A 24,288-nucleotide genomic window follows, 5' to 3' on the forward strand; every position below is an offset into this window, starting at 1 on the left:
TAGTACCATACGAGTTTTTTTTCAATTATAGAGAAAATTATTGAAAAATTAACCAAAATATAAAAAAGGGAGTAAATAAAACAAATTTAAACAAAAAATTATATTTTAATACAAATTATAAACAATTTATATATAACATATAGCACATACGAAGAAAGCTGAAAGCAATACAAATTTCAAAACGAATCTGTAGGTAGGAAGCATTACCGAAAATTTCGATAAATGTGATTTAAAAAAAATGTAGTCTTTCGTTTTGTATCGAATATAAAATTCAAATTAGTGAACCAAACCGCCAAAATTAATTCAACACTGGATTTTAAAACAAAAACTACTGAATTAAATTACGTAACAGTGCCTCCATCTATGTACCAAATAGTAAACTATCAATCAGTAACAGGTGACGTGTTCAAGAGAGATGTAGTAGCACAAACCGATTAGAGCTTGCTCTAAATAGGAAAATTTTTTTGATTATTTGACAAATGTCGAGAAATTTGAACGTCACAAACCAAATATTTTTAAATCGGGTTTATTTTTTGAATTCGATAGATTTCAAAATAATAAAAATTTTGACAGTTTAGTTTGACACCAATTTAGAAAAAAAAATCGAAGCCTTTCGATTTTATTTCCTAACTGAATCATGGAAATATATAGAAAAAAAAAACAAATATATACGAGTGAAAAATAATTTTAATGTGAAAATATATACAGGGTGGTCATTATTATTTACCGAAACGTAAAGGATCGTTTAAATTGACAAAAATATGAAAAAAATGTTAATTTGAAAAAATAATTATGAAAATTGGATATATGTTCATAAATGAAGAAGGTATACTTGAACTACCATGACGATTTATTAATTTCTGTAAAAATTCAGAGAATAATAATAAAATATAAACAAAAAATATAAAAATAGATTTTTTTTTATTAGAATTTAGATCATTTTATTTTTTTTTCTAATGTCTACGAATTACTAGGAATCAAAAATAAAAATTACAGCGATATTTATAAGGAAATAATGAAGCTCGTAAAAAGATTGCCAGCTCGCTGAGGTATTATAATAGATTTTATTCAGTATTTATTAAAAGCCACGATTAATATTTCAAGAATAACCCATAAAGTGATTTTGAAGCAATTTTGAATATATATTATATAAAAAAATAAATATAATATGTTAAAATAATATCAATTTAATTAAATATCGATATTTTTTTGAATTCGACTAAATTTTTTGGCACTTAAATCGACACAAGGAAAAATTAACGCGATAAAAATAATTTTCATACAATTCCAGAGCAGTGTTGATATTTATTTACAATTTTTTTTCGGTACAATCAGCACATTAGCGAATAATTAGAGGAACGATTTTATAATTAAAAAGATACACTACCCCAAAAAAATATTAGTATCATAGAATTTCGAAAAAAAATTGATAATAGACTCGCGGGGTTTTGGGTACATTTGAACTACTATTTGCGTAAAATTGCTTGGGATTTGATTAATGTTATTGAAGTTGAAGAAAATGAACAATAAGAGATGATTTGATGGCTAAAATTTGTTATGTTGTTTTGATGAAATCTTTTAGTGAAAAATTTTGAAATTATGATTTATACGAAAAGAAAAAACTTTTTTTTAAATTATATTTGGTTCTATGAAGATATTTGATACCAAAATGGTTTTATTATGAAATTTGGTTGTAGATTTGAACTACTAGACATTTTTATATGAAAAATAATTAGAAAAAAGTGATACAACGAAAATAAACAAGTAAATATGTTAATTTTTTTGGAAAACGACTTAAAATGTGATGAAATTTGTAGAAAATAATGTTTATACAGGATAAAAAGATCAATAGAAAGAAATTTACTTTGGTAAAAGTGTTATAGTCTATTTGGAAAGTAGAAAAGTGTAGAAAAGGCATTTTGATATGAAAATGGCTTCAAAAAAAGTCAAAAAAACAGAAAAATTTGATAATTTTGACAGTAAACACCAAAATTTGCATCGTTTGAACGAAAAATAGTTATTTCGAAAATATAGTAACTATTAAGACGATCCGTTATAGTAGGTATGATTTTTTTTCGATTAAAGTTATTTTAGGGTATATTTGACCTACTAATCAAGTTTTCAACTCTAAATGAGGAATAAAAAAGTTATAGTCTATTTGGAAAGTAAAAAGGTCTATATAAAATTTTTTCAAGGAAAAAAATGGCTCAAAACAAGTTTGACAATATTTAGACAAAAAAGAGTAAAATTTTTAAAGATAAATTGATTATTTCCTATTTATATAAAAAAAAACATTCAATTTTGATCAATTAGAAAAATGATGACTTGTATTAGGGTACATTTGAACTACCCATTGTTTACATTTTAATAAAATCGTAGTTTCGTTACAACCTTTGTTAAACTTGATACAGAAAAAAAGAAAATATTCAATGGTTAAAAAACGTTATAGTCTGTTTGGAGGATACAAAAACAATAAAAAACCCTTCAACAAAAAGAAAAAGCAACAAAAAAATACGAAACTCAAAAAATAAATAAGATCCTGTAACAATATTTGATAACCTCCATTAGGGTACATTTGAACTACCAACTTACAACAATAGAGGATACCCGAACATCCGGAAAGACTTATAGTCTATTTGGATAGTAAAAAAAAATCATTTCAAGAACGAAATGTAACTTTTTCAAGCAAATAGTTCAAGATGAGGACAAAATACTACAAATATATATCTAACCGTGAAAGAATCAACCCTAAATTTCTTGGAAGAGTGTATCATCGATATGCATCACCGTATTTACACAAAACCTGAACATTTCAACCAAATCCACATCCGTTCAAATTCAATCCACTTTCCTCGCTTGCTCGGTCACTCGATTCAACGCTTTATCCCTAAATCTTCTCCTAGCCAATTCGGACATGGCTACGGGACCGAGATGGGCTATCTGAGGAGACGTAGCTATCGCTCGAAACGTGGCTGCGACCGCCTCCTTAAAAATAATCGATTTAACCGGAAAATTGGAGAAAAATATCACCACATACCTTGAGGTGAGGTTCTTGAACGGCCACTTCCGAATTACGCGGTTGTAATTTGTGATGTTGTTGATATAAAGCCGATGAACGTTTCACCCAAGGATGTTTCACGAGCTGTGCGGCTGTAGGACGTTTTTCCGGTAAAATATGTAGCATTTCCGTTACTAATAACTTCGCCTCGTTACTTATTTCCGATAATTTACCATTCTATACACAAAATTAATAACCACGCACTAATTATTCACTTTCGAGTTAATATAATTGAATAACTTACCTGTAAATCGATTATTCCAGATCCGATCCTTTTCAATATCTTCTGAGGACTGTCTTTATTGGTCGTACTGAAAGGACATCTACCCGATAACATTATATACAAAATTACTCCTAAAGACCATATGTCGCAAGCGGCGTCGTATCCTTGTCTTTTTAATACTTCCGGAGCTACGTAATTCGCTGTGTAACAAGGAGTCACTAGAAGTCCGTTTTCTGCTCTTAACTACGAAAAAATATCGTTTTTAACACGAATTTTATCATCGATAGAGTAAAAACCGACCTGTTTGGCAAAACCCATATCACAGATTGTAACACTTTCCAAACATTTATCTTCAGTTGCAAACAAAATATTAGCGGGTTTTAAATCTCGATGAACTACACCATTTTCGTGTAAATATGCTACTGCCGAAGCTAAAGATTTTAAAACTGTAGCGGCTTCGTATTCAGTAAGAATCCTCTAAAAATTTGTACTTTGTTTATATTATGATGATAAACTGAACTATAATTTAATGTTTAATCACCAAAACGTCTTTAATTTACGAAATCACCTCGTAATTAACTATATTTTTGTTATTACTTAGGATTAAAATGCATTCGAACAGTCAGAAATTCGTATCTAACCTAAGAAATAAATTGACAATTAAATAACCTTGAAAATTTTCTTTGTGGCTATATTCACTCCATAAGCGTAGTTATAAAATTTTATTAGACATAATAAAAATATTTAAATTTGCAAAATTAATTTAATCCAATAGATTCCTATTGTTATGTGTTATGTATTGAAAAAAATATAAAGATTCGTATCTAAATCATATTTGTACCTATATTTTGATAAAAACTGAAAGTAGTCGAAACGAAACAAACATATATAAAAGATCTAAGAAATATATTTCAAGTTTGTTTTTATTTCGATAATTGTAGTAGATTATTTTTTTTTATCATTTTTGACATTCATTCGGTATATTTCGTTAAAAATGTCTAAACATTAAATGAATTAAAAGTGGCGTTTAGTTTTATTATTCAAAATAAAACAGGAAACCCAAATTTGGTTATCAAACGAACTTGAACGACATTACACGAATTCAACGTAAAATGCAATTGCCGACACTAAACAAAAACCAAAATAACTAAATTATAAATGAAATTATTGTATTATCTGGGAAGATTAAATTCCAAACATTGGCAGCCGTGTTATATAGATAAGCAGTGTTGTAAGATTTATAGTTTCTAAAGTGAAGTAATCATTTCTGAATTAATAATTTTTCTCATTTGTTTATTATTATTAATTCAATTATAAATAATTATTATTCTAATAAAAATAATTAATTATTATTTCACATAAAATTATATTATTTATTAGTAAACATGAATAAATTCAATTTATAATTCCTTTTTGTAACAGGAAAAATATTACAACGTGGCAACGACGTAAAACATCAGTCATACTTGTACTCCGAATCTTATTAACATTAATTTTTTTCGGTTAATTTTTTCGTTATTTTCTGTGTGTTTGATTGTGAAATAAAAAAAAGTGAGTGACTATTTTTCGGAGTGAATCCTCAACAATTTAATATTATATAACTCGATTTACATCGTTTTAAATATATCGATACTAGAGAAATGCATTTACGTTATCTCGTGATGATACGAATATGCCACCATTTTGAAAAACTTAATAACGGATTCAGTGAAAATGGAACTTCAAAAACAGCGTCGCGTTATTGGTATCGAAAATTTGTTATCACGACAGTTTGAATTATGAGGAAAATTATTTTAAAATAATTGTGGTCGAATTAAATAAAAACAATTAGGTTACGGTTAGATTCAAGATGGCAGCCTACAAGTAAAAGTTATTTTAAGAAAATATTCATAATATACTGCTATATTTGAGAAATAAGTGCATCAAATGTAAAAAATCGTCGATTTAGTGACCTTGGTGTTCGTTTCCAGAGACGTAGTCAAAAAATTTTAAAATTAAAATCTCGGTAAGTAATTTTATTATACTATTTTCAGAATTTATATGGAAACATGTTGATTTTCCAAGTATTTACATATTTTAATATGTATTAAACGCAATAACACATGTTTTACATTGTTGCCACTTTATATTTTTTTTCCAATTATTTGCATAAAAAAATTTCGTAGCAAATAAACCAATATGAAAGATGGAACTCGTAACTACAGAGTGTTCAATAAAGAAAAAAATAATATTTCAAGCATTTTCACGTTTCAATATATACAAAAAATGATCAATGATACTACTCATCGATATATTCGAAATAATAGAATGTTTAATATACATTAACAGATGTTTTACATTGTTGCCACGTTGCAAATTTTTTTCAGTTATTCCCATAAAAAAATATCGTAACAATTTAACCATTATGAGAAATAGATGCGTAACTACAGGGTGTCCCAGTAATTCTTTTATGTTATTTTTATTCAAAATTTATATGGAAATACGTTGATAAAAGATATGAATGTGTATTTACAGGCTGACCAATTAGACACTGTAAAAATTAAAAAATAATGATTTATACGTACCCTTGTTACAATATAGTCTAATAAATCGCCCCCTTTGAGCAACTGTAGTACCAAATACACTTTATTGGCATCTTCATAAACAGTTTTCAAAGAAACAATACCGGGGTGTTTACCGTATCGCGCTAATATTTCCACCTCTTCTCTACAGTCGAATACCGATTTGTTAATGATCTGAAATCGAAATTTTTTCGACAAAAAACATTTTTTTTTTCCAATTATACGTAATATATTTTCACCTTTATGGCGTATTGTTGTCCTGTCGTTTTATGTCTACCCAATTTACAAACGCTATAACTACCTACACCGATACGGTCTAAAAGGACGTAATCGTCGAAAAAATTACGATCGTTCATTCTTACTGAATACATTGGGGTTTCCATTTTTTTCGGCATATTACCGTTTTCCAACAAACATGGAGCTATGAAACTAAATCTAAAATAAACAAAAAACAAATCTAATACGTATATTAACGAGTCGATCAAAACCACCAGGACCATAAATAAATTTGATTTTTATTGAAAAAAAATCGTGTTATTATCAAAATTTATACTGAATACGTCCCTGCTATAATCTCATGTTGCCCAGCCACCTACTGAAGAGATAAATCCAGTATTAAACAGCCACAGTCACAAAATATAAATATTTTCAACGTTGTCAATTTTAAGGACTATCAAGTCGGTCCTAAAATTCTGTTTCCGCCTTTTAGGTAAAGTCATTTTGTTCGTTTGCTCCATTCTCATTTTAATCTTTTTTAGATTGGAATAGAAAATATTTTTCAAGATACGTATGTAAATGATAATTATGCATATTTTTTATTGTAAAATTTGTTAAAAAACTACAATTTGTATATATTTATTGTATTCTTCAACAGATGTTTAAATGTTTATTAAAATTAGTGCCAAATAATTCGTTTCATGGTGCCAAACTTTCACTACAGTTAAAAATAAACAATACGGATCACAAAACAAATAACATAATACGGAAAACCGCCTTCATTAGAATCAATTTGACAACATTGCGTTGTATAACAAATTATGACCGAAGCCGTTTGATTTTGGGTCGTTTCCGCGAGCGAATACAACCGATATTATGAACATTTTTTGACGTTAATTCTTTGTTAGAAAATACAAGGCAATAACGATATTTTAAATTAATATAAATAACTGAAATCAAATAACAACAATGATATATTTAAGTAAATATAAAAGGAATTCTATGGTTATACACGTTAGAGATGAGGGAGTTATTTGAAGAAGGAAGAATTGTTGCAACACAAAGCGTATAGAGGTGACTGCGTCTATAACTGTTATCTAATGAGTTTATTCAATTAATAGTTGCTGTTCAGGAGATAATAAGAAAAACTAGAAAAATGAGTAAATCAATCCTAAAAATGCCTATTGGTAAATAGTGAAGAATGAGGGTGTTGAAAATGACACTATAATTAATACAATTATTTTTTTTTTCAATTTTTGTGACCATACAATAGAAGTGGCTACTCAACCACCATATTTATTAATAAATACCATTGAAATGAGGTCAGACGATAAAAAATGATTTTTATTCGATTTTTGGAAGTGACTATACAATAGAAGTGGCTACTCAACCATCGTATTTTTTAATGAATATCAATTGAAATGACGTGAGGAGATAATAAATGATTTTCCTTGAATTTTTGGAAGTGACTATACAATAGAAGTGGCTATTCAACCATCGTATTTATTAATTAATAGTAGTCGAACTTCTGTATGGATCAAAGGCTCGAAAAAAGTTGATATCAACGTAAAAAAAATATTATAAAGGATGTCATAATTTTTTTCTTTTCGATTAAATAAAAAAGTTTTATCGTTGTTAAATGGTAATATATTTCAATTTTTCCAAATTTAAATTGTTTTTTTTTTCTGCAGAAGTAGATGCAAAAATATACAGGGTATATACTAATTTTTGACATATTTTCAATAAAAATAAAATTCATATAAAGCTGATCGTTGTTATTAAAATGATTTGTATAACCTCAATTTTAGAAAAGTTTTTGGCCAAATTTTCACAAATTGAAAAGATATATATAAAAAAATATTAATAAACGGTTTTTATTGAATTGGTACTTACCCTCTAAATAATTCGTGAGCGTTGGCACTGGCGGGCACTCCGGGCGAATCCCTCGGCGTTCTACTGGTAAATTCCGAATCGAAATAAGCATCTTCCGGACCACAAACGGCCGGTTGAAACGGCGGTCTTATATTTTTCGTTAACAAAGCATCGAAATCGATAGTAGCGAAAAATTCGTGGTTTTTCAAATCTTCTATACCGCCGGGACCGGAACATAACCTAATATTTTCATCAGAATAAACTAAATCGATACAAAATAAACACACAATGGATCCCCTACCTGTTGAGCGGATTCCTTTTAAACAAAACTCTCAAAAGACTTTGGGCTTCCGGACTAAGATTAGCCGGCATACCCAATTTAGCTTTCAGTATCTGACTCATGGTTTCCCGACGATTGGTACCTTGAAACGGTAAAGTACCAGTCAACATCTCGTACATTAGTACCCCGAACGACCACCAATCCGCCGCGAAAGTATGACCTTTTCGATTTATTACCTCCGGCGCCATATACTCCACCTATAATTACGACACACCCCGTATATATAATATAGAAAAAGAGGTGAATATACCAGCTCACCGTCCCGCAAAAACTGTAGGCTTTTCCTTCTTCCAAAGGGGATTTAGAAAGACCGAAATCTGTCAGAGCTATGTGTCCGTCTGAATCTAATAGAACATTTTCAGGTTTCAGATCCCTGTAAATGATCCCTAGTGAATGTAAGTGGTTTAGGGCTAGCGCCAATTCGGCTAGATAAAATTTTACGTCTTCTTCTGTGAACATAACCTTAAAAAAATATCGAAATTGTAAATGTATAAAGGATTTAGATACACTCGTATACCTCTTTACTTAACCTAGAAAATAAATCTCCGCCTCTGAGAAAATCCAACACCAAATAGAGTTTTCCTTCGGTCTGAAAGGCGTAATGGAGTTTTACTATGAAAGGATGTTCGACGTCCACCAAAATGTTTCTTTCCATTTTCGTACGGTGTCTATCTCGAACTCTCAACGTAGCCTTTTTCAGTACCTTCAAAGGTTTGTATTTCAATTAATATGAAATCAAACAATAACCAATTTACTCACTTTCATGGCGTATAAAGTGCCAGCATCCGTTCCGACCACTTTTCTGGCCAAAAATACTTTCCCGAAGGAACCTTCTCCGAGGACTTTGAGCAGTTCGAACTGGGAGGGGTCCGCTTTATCGTGACCATCTCGCACCAACTAAATTTATTGAATTTTTAGTAAAATGTTTAATCAAAAGCAGCCGACGGTCGTAAAATCGCATTAAAATGTGTAAAATGTAGATATACGGAAACGCTGTCGAAAAATCGGCAACGCTGTCGAATAACATTCAAACGAACCATGTTCGTGCGTGTCTAAATTGTCGAAATAATCAATTTTGTATAATAATTCTGATTAAATTTGCATTATTAACAATTTTAGTTAATTATTTTTCGTATTGACGTAAATTTTTCAGTTCCGGCAACACTGTTTTTAGTTTATTTGTTTTAGTTCGATTTACCAGACGCGTTGTTGTCAGATTGCACGTAGATAAATAATAGATTTAGTCAAATTATATAAATATTTCACTCTAAATAATGAATTACAAATACGCCATCAATTTATCGAGAAGATTTAAAATTAAAAAATTTGGAATTGCTTAAATTAATCTGAAATAGGGTTTTTAATATAATAATTATATACAATATAGAAAAAAACTACAATTATAAAAAAAGAACCATTTACTAATAGTTTCATTAATAAATGTTGTTTTACCTAACCTCAACATTAATAATAAACTCAATACTTACTTCCCCAAGCTCGATTTCATGTTCTCCTTCATTAGGTCCGGAATCTTCTGTGGAATTTTGTTCTTCAGCGTCTCCAGACTGAGACTAGAACAAAAAACAAAATTTTTATATAACAATGAAAATTTTAAGAAATCGTGTTTCAAAAGTTCAAATCAAAAGTCTTATGACAATTAATTAAATACATAAAATGTTCAATAATTTTATTGGAAATTCTAATTAAACAATATTGCAATTACGGGGGTTGTCGATAAAATAAGGTTCTGACGAGACTGACATGTACCTTAACTCCCCCTTCTCCCAGTGAAGTGAAGTGAAACCTTAACCTCAATACGGAGGATATTATAACAAGAAGTAAACGCCAAAACGAAAAAAAAATAAACTGAAACTGTGAAATAAACAGAAGACTTGAGATTTGCTACACATAACTTCAAAAAGGAAAGCATTTCTCTTCGTGTATGGAAAACTATGTTCTTTATTTGTTTTATTTTCCTAATATATTGTTTTTATTACAAAAATAAACATAAATTATATTGAATTGAAATTTTTTTGTATTTTTAATTTTGATATTGTTAAAATGTATTAAGAAATAACGGTTTAGGTGTAAAATGAGATGTGATATGATGAAAAAGTGAAACCTTAACCTCAATATGAAAGCTATCATAACAAAAAGCAAGAAATAAACACCAAAAACGAAAAAAATGAACTGAATCTGAGAAATATTCGAATTAGTGTTTTGAAATACATAACCTCAAAATGAAAAACTTTTCTCAGTGTATTGACCATTGTTAAAGCAATTGCTATTAGTAGTGGAATCATATTTTCAACGCTGATGCAACATTTTGTATTTGAATTGATGTAAAAAAAATTTAAATAATAAACTGTGGGGAGTTATACCAGGTCACTACAATAAGTTTTTAAACTTTTCATTTCCTAAAGTTGAAAAAACAACAGAAAACAAGGAGAATTTACCTCAAATTTTTTTTTTAACAAAAACAATTGTTTAACATAACACGAAAATCAATATTTTTTTTTGTTTAATTCAAATCACATTTAGTGCATAAGATATTCTAATATCAAGATTAAGTTATCTAATTTTGCAAATCCATTTTGTGATAACACCATTTAAATAAACATTAGTCACTTTTTTCTTCAAATCTCACAAACTGTAAGGGATTTTATACAAAAAAAACTAACCCAATCACAAATACAAAACCTTCTAAAATCCACATGCATGACTTGTTGAATTACAGTAAAAAAATGTACAGAATCAAATGATTTAAAACTCCTATTGTATACCTATTAAACCCCATTTTACTATTAACACTTCATTAAATTTGTTACCTAATATTATACATTTCAACAAGCAGCTGTTGGGTTTGAACACATTATTGATCAATGCAAAAATTATTTTTATAACGTCCATATCAAATTATTGGTTAGAATTTCAATATTTCCTATGTCAGTTAAATGAAGCAAACAAATTTTCTAAGCATTAATTAATATGTTTCTCAGATTAAAAGCGTAATTATTTATTTGACATTTGTATTTATCATGCAGTAATAGCTGAAATGATAATTTTTGTATAACCACAAAAAGTTGCAAAAAAAAACGTAAACATTTTACGTACAGATACTATTCTTAGGGACCTGGATACTCCGAAAGCTGTAAAATGAACAAACTCGTTAAATAATTATTGAAATTAACGCAGGATGTGCAATTAAATTAAAATAAATGAAGTTATGTACAAGAGGGTTGCTTAGAAAAATGTTTCAACTAAATCTATTTACCTCTGTATCGGCGTGATGAATTTGCCATGGTTCTCCCGAATTTGCTAACGGCATAGTAATTTCTTTTAAAAAAAACTATATTATTCTTTTCACATCACTATTTTCAGCAAAAATGGCTAGCAAAAACTTTAACTTTTGACCAAGCCAGATACTTGTTAAAAAAATACATATACATATATATATATATATATATACTAGTGATGGTTAATTATTTCAATAACGTTCTTATAGATGGAGCACATTCAGTTACAAAATAACTAATTATTAAATAAAAAAATAAAAAATCATCGATTTATACGTTACTTCAACATTTACTATAAATAAAACAGCAACCAAATAATTAAGTCTTTCAATTAATGTTATTATATTGATTTAAAAATTCGACCTTTCAACATATGGAAATAGGTATTCCCACCTCTAAAATACAACACACATCAATTGACACATTTGAATGGTTCTTACTCAACCGAGCAATAGTTTTATAAAATATTGTAATAAATGCTATGGAATTTATATTAATGGTTACAGTTAATTTAATTGTTAAAATATACTATTCAGAAACAGATTTTACCGAAAGACTATGTTATGCTAATATTCAACCAAACAATTCATTCGTATTTTTTGAATAATATCATTTTTGGAAAAATGAATTTGTAGTCACTCCCATTTTAATGTTTGAAATTACCTGATTTTATCTATAAACTTGAGAGAAAGATACTACATAGGATTTTTATAGAAACAGAAAGAGACAGCTATATGATCATAATATATTCGATAATCAACAACATTGCAGTCATGTCATTGAGTTAATATCAAACATTTTTTTATATTTCAAGTTTGATACGTTAATTTATGTCAATTTTAAATAACTAACTTTCCGCTTCATATAATATGTCATTTTTCATTTTATTTAACGAACTTGAACGATTAGCTCTATCCTTGTTTGAGATTTGAATCTGGTATAGACGCCTCCTTACTTGTTAGGGTGGCGAAACTGAGGTCCGGTATTTGTTACCAACACGTTATACGTAGTTGTCTTTGTCTGTTACATTCGTTTATACTCAAGTAATAACATATATTGTTAGAGTTTCCGGACGTAGCCTATTTTCGTGGAATAGTTTAGACAAGTTAGTTCGCGTTAAAGTTGGACTTTAATATTTGTTAAATAACCCGTTTCTGATAAATGTCCGAATTAAAATTGAAAATGTCTGCAGCAGTAGATACGAGTAATGGTGAGTAGTTAGTCGAATTAAACATTTTTTTATACTTAGTTTAGTTTTAATAAAGCATATTACTTGTGTTGAGGTTTTATACATCTGGATAATTCCTCGTGCTTTTTCTTATTTTAAAGAAAACGTTTCTTTATTTGATTATTGTTAATTAGTTATTAATCACGTTAATAGGAAATTTGTTGTATTATTTTGATAGTTTCCTGGAAAAAACGCAAACACCCAGGTGATCCATCTAGGGAATTGAAAATAGAAATGAAAAGACCGAGATATTATTATTACAGGCTTGCTAGTGAAAGCTCAAGAGGCTCGGAGGAAGACACTGAAAGCGTCTATAGTGTTCAGGATCACGAAACTGGTAGGCTCCTGAATATTTCAAGGATAAAAGGCTTCCAACTTAATTAATTGTTTTTAGACGTGGCAAAGGATACAACAGATACCGATTCAAAGTCTGATGATAATGAAGACATTGAATTGATAGAATATGAGGTTGCCAGTCTATCTGAAGGCAGTGTGTCTTCAGGATCCACTGCTAGTGAAACAGATGTAAGTTATTCATTGTATTTAGGGTGTTGGTGGGTTATATACGTTTATTTTTGCCTTATTTCTAAATTATTACAGGATCAGGTGATTTTCGCGGCTGCTATTGAAGCTATTTGCGATTCTTCTATTGAAACCTGGATAACAGATGGAGAAGAATCTGATAGTAGCTCGTTTGAGAATACGAGCATAAATACATTGGGATTCGTGACTTGCGTTCAATGCAAATCTATTAATGACAATCCTCTTTATAGATATTGTGAAAAATGTTTTCAGGTATTTATTTGTTTTTTATATGGATTTTTTTAAAATGTTTTGGTGATAAAATTGCATTGCTCTTTCTAAATTTCATTCGATTATATTTAAAATTGATTTATATGGTATTGTTTTAAACTAAAATTGAGGTATTGACTTTTATTTCTAAGTAATTAGACATTATTTGAATAAATCCATACTAAATCATATATTGTGATTGTTTTTAGAACCATCTGGTGTCTTCTACATTTTTTTAATTGATATTACATTGTTTTTTATTCATTTATCAATTTATTCTATCTACTGTTTCCTGGTGGTCTCAATTTGAGATTTGAGCTTAATATTTTGTATTAGGACATTATTACATACAATTTGAAAGTTTTCATTTGATTTATTTTGATTTTCTAATTGTTTTTCGTTGGAAAACAATCCCTGTAACCATTTATTACATTTCTTGTATATTCCTCCATATATTTAGCTTCTTTATCAATTTCTTTTCTCTCTAGCTTCTTTATGGTCTTAATTCAAGGTTCCAGTTCAATATTTTGTTAACGATTCTGTATTGATACATCGTTTCATACTATTTGATGGTTTCAGTGACTTTTATCATTGATTTTTGTCTAATCGACTGTATCTTCAGTTTCTTCATGAATTTCTTCTCTCTATAGCTTTTTGGTGGTTTCAATTCAATGTTTCATTTGAATATTTTGGATTGGGACATTGTTTCATACTATGTTATAGTTTTGATGTGACTTATTTTGATTTTCTTAACATTTTCTAGCTTTTCTTCTTTAGAAAACAATCTCTGTAACTAATATTGTTTTTTTATTTCATCTACTCTTTGTTTATCTTCTTCATCAATTATTTCTTTCTTTAGCTTCTCTTGTGGCATTCAATTCAATATTTTGTTGAAGTATGTGTGTTGGAACGTTTTTTATTATTCGTTGGTTTTATCTTGATATTCTTTCAGATTTTGAATATTTTATTCCTTAAAGAACCACTTTTGTAACTCTTATTATTAGGAAATTAATTTGTCCTAAAATTGGTTAAGTTGGGAAGCTAATTAGGCCCTAAAAGATCAAATTTGATAGTTTTTTCAAACGAATTGTGTCCAAAATTGGTTTATCTAAATTCAATTTGATATAAAATTGGCTGCTATGGTTAAATTGGTCCAAAATAGATTTACATAAGTAGATTTTGTCCAAAACTGTCCTTATTGTCTATAAAAATAGAGTTTCTCAGTTTAATTTTGTGAAATACCATTTTTCAAGTTCAATTTGATGAAAAATTTGCTTTTCTGAAATTAATTTGTCCCAAAATTAGATTTGATAGTCCTGATTAGCTCAGAAATTGACTTTTGCAAGATAAGTTTGGTGAAGAGTAGTTTTAGATCCCTGAGAATATTGTTTTTAGTCTAATTTGGTGATTTTTCCAAACAAATATCCAAAAATGGTTTATTCAAATTCAATTCGATATAAATCGAAAATATGTATATTTTTTCAAAATTGTTTCTTTTGTCTGTAAAATTGCATTTATTAACTCAATTAGGTGGAAAAAGTTTTTCGAAACTCAATTTGACAAAAAAATTTGCTTTTCTGAAATTAATTTGTGCCAAAAATATATTTTTCAAGTTCCTTAAGCTCCAAAATTGGTTTTTCTAAATCTATTTAGTGAAAAATTGACTTTGCGGTGTTTAATTGGACCAAAACTCCGTATTGATTTGTGAAGGTTTTTTTTGTAAATAGGGGGCTACAATAAATATATTAAAGTTGAATATTTTTTTAAATTTATTTTGTTTTTATTGTATTTTTATAATTTTTTGTGCTGTCTAATGTATATTTTTGTTAATAACAAAATATTTTACGCTCATAATCATTCCTATAGCGAGAGCATGTGATTCTATAGCTTTTTTTCAGCTTCTAATTTGGAATCATAACAAAAATATTTTATTTTATCCTTTTCAAAATTATATAATCCATTTATCAAGGTTTCAAATATCCATTCTTTCAGTTTGACTGATAATTGGTTATATGAATTAAATGTAATGTTTTATTTGGGAAGGGGGGCTATTTTGAAGAAATAGGGGCTTGTTTGAGGAACAAAAAGAAGTACACCTAGAAAAAAGTTAGAAGAAAAATTGTTGTTTGTGTTTTAATTTTTTTAGGTTAGGTTTAGTTAGATTAGTTGAAATTTAATTAAAAATTGCATTTCTCTATGAAATAAGACGTTTTCATAGACAAAAGGTTCTAATTCAGTCATTAGTAAAATTGATTTCCAATGCCTAGGATTTCGATAAATGGATTGAAAACGCTAAAATAACGTATGTTTATTATGATTTTAAGGGGGTATTCTGACCTGGAAGCCTAAATTTTAGGAATCCATGAAAGTAACGTAATAAAATGAAAATTCCAATAAATTACAGGCTGGTAACAAAGAAAAGCACTTCACCCTGGTTGACATGATTCCAACCCTTGTAGTGATCTGGAACAAAAAAATTTTTTATAAAACTCTCAATCAATAAAGATGTCGCTGTTGCATTAACAAAAAAAATCACAAAATGGCGTCGACTTGAAATATCAATTTTTTTTTTGAAGAATAATGCGGATTTTTTTTAAATCCGATCAAGGACATATTCCTAAGGGTGTAAGCGAACAAAATGGATTTTTTTATCAAATTTCTAGACCAGAATACTCCCTCGAACCGACTCCTAGAGGTCCTTTAAAATCGTTTTATTTATTTATTTTCAAAAAGAATCGTAAGAAGTTTTATCCACCGAGACCGAGAGGTAATAAGAAATCGAAAAAAAAGGTCGATGATCCTGTGAAATTGGACACTTTAAGGTCCTGTCTGAGCGGATTGTCGTCTTTAGATTCAGGTGTAGGATCGAGTCAGGAATGTCCTCCGTTGGATTTGGACCAGATCGTTGTACCGGATAAGCATCTTAAATCAGGTACTTTTTTTTTCCCAAAAATGCACTTTTTTAAAATTTATAATCATAAAATTCTATTTTATTTCAAACCGATTTTTTTATTGCTATAAACTTACCCCGTATAAAATAATTTACAAATATAATGAAAAATAAATCATTTGGGATAAAAAACAAAGTTTTGTTTCATGCATTGAAATTTTTGGTAATATTTTCGAAATGTATCATAACCTCACGTATTTTAATAATAAATTCAATTAAACAACTTTTGAAATTTAAAAAACGAACCAGTTATTGTTAAAAAAATGTGTTTTGTGATAAATCGTTCTCTTTTGATAAAAAAAATCAGTTTAATTTGATCTAAATTCGTTTTCTATTGAAAGAGACCACAAAAAAATTAATTCTTCCACTCTTTAGGCCCTTTTATATGTTTTTTTTTGTGATAAATTTTCTGAATTTGTGATTTCTTTCGATAAAAAACTCTGCTTAAACTGACTTAAAATTATAAAAAATCATTTCCTTCCTATAAGTTCTAAAACAAAAAAAAATGTAAAACTAAAGAAATCAGTTCAATCTTTCAAGGATATATCAACAAAATCGTTTATTTGTTACTCAAATTTTGATTCATACTGTATATTAATTTTTGAAATGAAATCTAGATCTTAAATTCAGAATTCAATTTCATAACTTTTAGGTTATTATTCGTATTTTCCAAGTAGATAAATTTGAAAATAACTAATTTTTTTTTAAATCAAAATTCAACGTTACATGTAACAAACCTTCAAACCATCAGCATTTTAAAAATTCATACTTCAAAAATCACGTGAATCAATTATTAAAAATATTGCACATGATTCATTACTAGATTTATATGTATTGAAAATGCTTTGTTCGCTGGTTTAATTTCGATTTAGTTCAGAGCTATCGAAATCGTACAAATGTCATTCGGTCATGTAGTTCATTGATTCCGACTCGAATACAAGACATCCGAGTAGTTTTATTTGTGCAGGAATACATCCAGCCCACAGTTCTGCTATGAGCTTATTGAGAGCCAATAAAAGCCAAGGACGCCAGTTTGTAGGCGGGGCATAAATGCGCGATTTATTTAAATTTGTGACAATGGAAAAATCACCACGTTCTTGATTAAAAGTAGGAAAAATATGAAAGCAAAGTCAATTAAAAACTTACTTTTTCAGCTAGATTTGAAATTTTTGTTAAATTTGGCATTCTGGCATACGCTCGAAAGTTCCAAAATGTACCAGAATATCAAATTTGGTGAAAATTGTGCAAGCAAGAGATTAATAAAAAATAACCAAAAAATGGGTATTGAATTACACTTCTTCTTTTTCTATGTGTATGTAGCTCTGCTTATTAACTGTCACGTTTGTGAATTCCTATTGATTTAATTAAAATCCATAACGGAACTATGGGTTGAATGTATTTTTGCTTTATTTGTTGGTTTGATTCAGAGCGTACGATTGTCATAACTTCGGGAAACATCGATTTAGTTCGTTAATGATTCTGTATCGAGTAGCTCTTGACAGGCGCGAACAAAGCTTTTAACGAAACTTCGTTTTACATCGTTGTCGGATTGTATTTTTTTTCTTGATATCGTTTTCTCGTTAAAAAAAACTTGATATGAACAAAACATTGAAATGTGAAATGGAGTTGGTTTATTAAAAAAAAAATATTATTTTTAAAAATTTAAAGTTTTTATCCCAATTTTTAACAGTATTTGATAAATTGTTTTAAAAAAATATCTTACGTAAATTAATATGGTTTCGATAATAATAAATCTTGCAACACTGTAAACCGATACTTCTCGATTGTTTACAAGTATAACGATTTAATTTATATTTTAGATTGTGTTTGTTTGTTGTTGTTTTTACAATGAAAAAATCGAAAAAACCTTAAAATAAAAATTTTTTGATTACGTTTTTTGGCGATTTTGAGTGATCGATAATGTTGTTTATTATTTCCCACTATAGGTATGTCAATTAGTGATGTAGGCGATTTATTACTAAAGGAAAATGGTGCCGAGGAACACGGAAGTGAATCGAAACGTAAAAGACAAGCTTCCGAAAGTAGTTTATCCGATTTCGATGTAAAAAAAAGAAAATTATCGAGTCCGTCTAACGAAAATTCCGTTATAAAAAACGATGAAAATATAAAATTCGAAATTTCACAAAGTGAAAATGCCGCGGTAACTTCGGAAAACGATCAATTATCGAATCAAACATCGGAAACGTCGGAATTGTGTATAATATGCAACGGCGCCCCTAAAAATAGCATATTCATACATACGAATATAGCTCACCAGTGCTGCTGTTATAAATGTGCCAAAAGGACTTTACGTACCACTAAAAGATGTCCGATTTGTAATCGATACGTTAATAAAGTATTGAAATTATTTACGGCTTAGCGAAAAATTGAAATTACAAATTTTCTAGGTAGATGGTTCGAATTTATAATAATTATTTGAAACGTCGTCGATTTATTTATTTACGTAGAGGTATTTAGATGTCACGTATTTTTTTTTTATTTTCACCAAAAAAAATCGTAAAACGGTGTTTTTTTGATACGAGGTCGAAAAAAACGACTACTTCTTTTTCGTAGTAAAAATATCCAGTCCTGTCGTATTCTAATTGATGTTTTTTTAAAAGGGCGTTTTTTGGTCTATTTCAGTGGTTCCTGAACTTTTCTAGTTAAATCAGAACATATTTTGGATTCATTTTCGTCGTTTATAACATCCCCTATTCTTTGATTTTTTTTGCATGTTTTAGCTCCACTGGAACACCTCTTGGACTCATTTTTTTGGTATTCTGACTTTTCCAATTGTTATTTTTTGATTATTTTCATGTTTTAACTCTATTTGAACACATTTTCGACTCATTTTCGTCGTTTATAACTTTCCCTATTCTTTGATTTTTTTTTCATGTTTTAGCTCCACTGGAACACTTTTTGGACTCATTTTTTTATATTTTTTCTCTTCCAATTGTTATTTTTAGAATATTTTCATGTTTTAACTCTATCACAACACATTTTCGACTTATTTTCGTCGTTTATAACTTTCCCTATTCAAGTTTTGATTTTTTTCATGTCATAGCTCCACTGGAACACTTTTTGGACTCATTTTTTTGGTATTCTCTCTTTTCCAATTGTTATTTTTAGAATATTTTCATGTTTTAACTCTATCGCAACACATTTTCGACTTATTTTCGTCGTTTATAACTAACCCTATTCAAGTTTTGATTTTTTTCATGTCCTAGCTCCACTGGAACACTTTTTGGACTCATTTTTTTGGTATTCTCTCTTTTCCAATTGTTATTTTTAGAATATTTTCATGTTTTAACTCTATCGCAACACATTTTCGACTTATTTTCGTCGTTTATAACTAACCCTATTCAAGTTTTGATTTTTTTCATGTCCTAGCTCCACTGGAACACTTTTTGGACTCATTTTTTTGGTATTCTCTCTTTTCCAATTGTTATTTTTAGAATATTTTCATGTTTTAACTCTATCGCAACACATTTTCGACTTATTTTCGTCGTTTATAACTAACCCTATTCAAGTTTTGATTTTTTTCATGTCCTAGCTCCACTGGAACACTTTTTGGACTCATTTTTTTGGTATTCTCTCTTTTCCAATTGTTATTTTTAGAATATTTTCATGTTTTAACTCTATCGCAACACATTTTCGACTTATTTTCGTCGTTTATAACTAACCCTATTCAAGTTTTGATTTTTTTCATGTCCTAGCTCCACTGGAACACTTTTTGGACTCATTTTTTTGGTATTCTCTCTTTTCCAATTGTTATTTTTAGAATATTTTCATGTTTTAACTCTATTGGCACATATTTTGGATTTATTTTTGTATGTTCCCTCTTCTTCAGTTCTTGTTTTGGACTTTTTTTATGTTCTAGTTCTACTGGAACATTTTCAAACACATTTTTATGCGTTCTCAATTTATATTTCCACTCTTTCACTTTCTATGTACTTTTTATAAATTTTCGGTTACTCGGGATAATTTTTTCCTTGTTTTAACTCTACTGGAAAACTTTGTTTGGTATGTTCTAAGTTTCTTGGGACCTATTTTGTATTTATTTATAGTTTAGCTCAATTCTTGAAGTTTGTTCTAAACGTTCCAACTTCTCCGAAACATTACATCGTCTTTTTGATGTTCCGAATCAATGCGGAACACCTTTTGGATTTTGTTTCGTATGTTCTAGCTTCCTTTGGAATATTTCTCGATCGCTTTAGAGGTTCAGCTCAACTGGAACATTGTTCTAGCTTTACTAGAGTAATTTGAGGAATTATTTGCGATCCACATAAACTTGAACATCTTTTGAATGTAGTTTTATACGTTTCAGCTTCATTAGAACATAACTTGGTCTTTATTTCGATTTTTCAGTTCAATTGCAACATATTTCGGATTTTGTGCTCAGAGCCGGCTTAAGCTCAAACCGTAATAAAAATAATAGTGGGAATAATAATGGAATAATAATGGGATTTAAACGTAATCAACCCTGTAGAACAACGTTCCAGGACCTCAATTAATTGACGTTGAAACTTCTTTTAAATTTTTCTCTTTTGTATTTTCATTCGATTTGAATTTATGACGTAAAATTAACAAAGGTGAGCGTTAGTTTTTCCTCCAAAGCTCCCGTACTATTTTTTCCACAGATTCCCACCCCTCTAAATATTTTTCATCGTTTAATTTCAAATTCTAGTGAAGAGTTTATCGATTAAATTTAAAATTATTCTATTTATTATAAATTATCTTATAAAAAAAATATTGTCCCTATAATTTCCCAAGGATAACATAGGACGTATTTATAGAAAGTTCATGGACCCCATGAATGCTACTGGCGGCACGCGAATTTCATTTTTATTTTTTATATTTTTCATTTTCGCTGGTATGTGACGTCTGGAAACCTCGTTTCAGAAATTTAAGAGTGACAAGACTGAACCAAAGATGTTTAATATATTTTTTTTTTGTATATATTTATGTGTATGGTACGAGGTATTCGCGAAATAAAACGAAATATTTTCGTTAACGGATCAATATTTGAAATCATTCCACCAAAAATCACCGTCTGAAACGTATCTCTATAAATTTCGATAAAATATTTCCTTTAAATATGGCAACATCGCAGTTTTTATTACCGAAACACTGTTTGGAATAATTTCGTCAAAAATAACAATTTGAAACGTGTTTATATAATTTTCAATAAAATATTTTCTCTGAATAGGGCAACGTCGCAATTTGATTAACAAAACGTTTTTAATCGTTCCACCAAAAATCTCCGTCGAAAGTTATTTCTATAATTTTCGATCAAATATTTCCTTCAAAAATGGCAACGTCGCAGTTTTCGTTGATTAAACTTTTTTTGAAATCATTCCACCAAAAATCACAATTTGAAACGTGTTTACACAATTTTCGATCAAATTCTTTTTCTAAATATGGCAATGCCGCAATTTGCCAATAAAACTTTGATTGAAATAATTCCACCAAAAATCACAATTTGAAACACATTTCTGTAAATTTAGATGAAATTCTTCCTCTGAATATGGCAACGCCGCAATTTTTGTTGATGATTTCATTCTTCAAAATAATTCCACCACCAAAAATCAACGTTTGAAACGGATTTTTATAATTTTCGATAAAGCGTTTCCTTTAAATATGACAACGTCGTACTTTTTTTTTAATAAACTTTGAAATCATTCCACCAAAAATCACCGTCGAAACTTATTTCTATAATTTTCGATAAAGCATTTCCTTTAAATATGGCAACGTTGCACTTTTCGGTAATGAAACTTTGATTGAAATTATTCCACCAAAAATCACAATTTGAAACAAATTTCCATGATTTTCGATAAAATTCGTTCTCTGAATTTGGCAACGCCGCAATTTTTGTTGATGATTTCATTCTTCAAAATAATTCCACCACCAAAAATCAACGTTTGAAACGGATTTTTATAATTTTCGATAAAGCGTTTCCTTTAAATATGACAACGTCGTACTTTTTTTTTAATAAACTTTGAAATCATTCCACCAAAAATCACCGTCGAAACTTATTTCTATAATTTTCGATAAAGCATTTCCTTTAAATATGGCAACGTCGCACTTTTCGGTAATGAAACTTTGATTGAAATTATTCCACCAAAAATCACAATTTGAAACAAATTTCCATGATTTTCGATAAAATTCGTTCTCTGAATTTGGCAACGCCGCAATTTTTGTTGATGATTTCATTCTTCCAAATAATTCCACCACCAAAAATCAACGTTTGAAACGGATTTTTATAATTTTCGATAAAGCGTTTCCTTTAAATATGACAACGTCGTACTTTTTTTTAATAAACTTTGAAATCATTCCACCAAAAATCACCGTCGAAACTTATTTCTATAATTTTCGATAAAGCATTTCCTTTAAATATGGCAACGTCGCACTTTTCGGTAATGAAACTTTGATTGAAATTATTCCACCAAAAATCACAATTTGAAACAAATTTCCATGATTGTCGATAAAATTCGTTCTCTGAATATGGCAACGCCGCAATTTTTATCGGAATCGTATAAAACAGTATTTCGTTATTCGAATGCTTATACGGGGTGATCCGAAATTAATTTATCAATAATAATTTCTATATTTTATTTTCTTTCATTAAAGATCGCCTTATATCTTCGCCAGTTAGATTATAGAGAGTTATAGTAGTGGGATAGTGGCAAAATAAAACATCAAAGTGTATTAACTCTAATATATTTCCAGCTTTCAAATACTCGATTTTTTTTTTGTTTAAAAGGCATTAAATTCATTGGTTTCAAAAATCAATATTATGCCGCAATTTTCAACTAATCAATTACCATATTCGAAAGCTCGGAAATATATTAGCATTAGTACAGTGTGGTGGTTGATTTTGCCGCAATCCCACTACTTATATATATATTTTTAACTGTTAAAAATAGCCTCTTAAATTTTTGAAAGGCACATTGGCAACACTGGAATGAATATCTAATATTACAGATCCGTACCTAATTAAATTAGGCTATCAGGATCTATCCTTGCACGTTTCAGAATAACTAGAATTTTTTTTTATGTTTAATGTCATAAAAAAATTATCCTAGTTCATATGATGTGTCATTTGGATTATTTGTGTTTGGAAATTTTTGTGCAATACAATTTTTTTTATTTTGTTTTGAAATAAATATTTTCCGTGCTGGGTAATAAATTTTATTACTCATTTTATATATTTTCATTTCATTCTACCCTTTCGTCAATCCTTAATTAGAGAGGTAAGTACGTCTAAAATCGAAAAAATTGAATTTTTCTCTATTGCAAAAGATAAACGCGATTATACCCTGTATAAAAAATGAAATGTATCTGTCAACGGTAAGTATGTATCAGGTAATAAAATTAGTGTGATATTTCAGCAATTGAGTTCGCTTAACCCTGAATCCAGTACTGTTTTAATCACATATATTGAAATTTCACAAATTTTGAAATTTTTTCCAATAAAAAATTTTGTCAATGATACTTTTAGCTCTGAAGCCGGTTCTGTTTCTAAATATTTAAATTTTACAAATTTCAATTATTTCGAAAACAAATTTCATTAATTGACCAGAATCCGGCTCTGAATTATGAAAATCGATTTAAATTTTATGAATTTCAATTATTTCGAAATAAAATTTTGTGAATTAATTACGGTTAGGCCCTGAAGCCAAATCTGTTCTAATAGTAAATATTCAAATTTCTATTGCTTGGAAATGCTTAGCCCTAAATCTGGTTCTGTTT

The 24,288-nt window shown here is 28.8% G+C and overlaps 2 protein-coding genes across 3 annotated transcripts; one reads left to right on the top strand and one right to left on the bottom strand.

The window, feature by feature from the left end:
• Positions 1–146: 146 nt before the first annotated feature.
• Positions 147–11,984, bottom strand: LOC130452502 (ribosomal protein S6 kinase 2 beta). 2 transcript variants are annotated; one of them, XM_056791818.1, is made up of 14 exons: positions 11,545–11,912; positions 11,385–11,419; positions 9,758–9,841; positions 9,030–9,167; positions 8,788–8,973; positions 8,529–8,732; positions 8,232–8,467; positions 7,952–8,170; positions 6,082–6,277; positions 5,846–6,016; positions 3,582–3,758; positions 3,303–3,524; positions 3,038–3,235; positions 147–2,985 (listed from the first exon to the last, which is right to left on the bottom strand). In XM_056791818.1, the coding sequence occupies exons 1-14, from the start codon at positions 11,570–11,572 to the stop codon at positions 2,839–2,841; spliced, it is 2,241 nt and encodes a 746-aa protein (XP_056647796.1). In that variant the 5' UTR covers positions 11,573–11,912; the 3' UTR covers positions 147–2,838. The 2 variants fall into 2 exon arrangements, with proteins under 2 accessions (XP_056647796.1, XP_056647797.1); XM_056791819.1 differs by lacking the exon at positions 11,385–11,419 and having other exon boundaries at positions 11,545–11,984.
• A 602-nt stretch (positions 11,985–12,586) lies between these two features.
• On the top strand, positions 12,587–23,737 carry LOC130452503 (E3 ubiquitin-protein ligase Mdm2-like). Its single transcript, XM_056791820.1, has 6 exons — positions 12,587–12,776; positions 12,973–13,131; positions 13,189–13,319; positions 13,395–13,589; positions 16,320–16,518; positions 18,483–23,737. Exons 1-6 carry the CDS (start codon positions 12,728–12,730, stop codon positions 18,914–18,916), a joined length of 1,167 nt encoding a protein of 388 aa, XP_056647798.1. The 5' UTR covers positions 12,587–12,727; the 3' UTR covers positions 18,917–23,737.
• Positions 23,738–24,288: the final 551 nt, after the last annotated feature.

The sequence above is a fragment of the Diorhabda sublineata genome, chromosome 1, assembly GCF_026230105.1.
Source record: "Diorhabda sublineata isolate icDioSubl1.1 chromosome 1, icDioSubl1.1, whole genome shotgun sequence".
Classification (NCBI taxonomy): Eukaryota; Metazoa; Arthropoda; class Insecta; order Coleoptera; family Chrysomelidae; genus Diorhabda; species Diorhabda sublineata.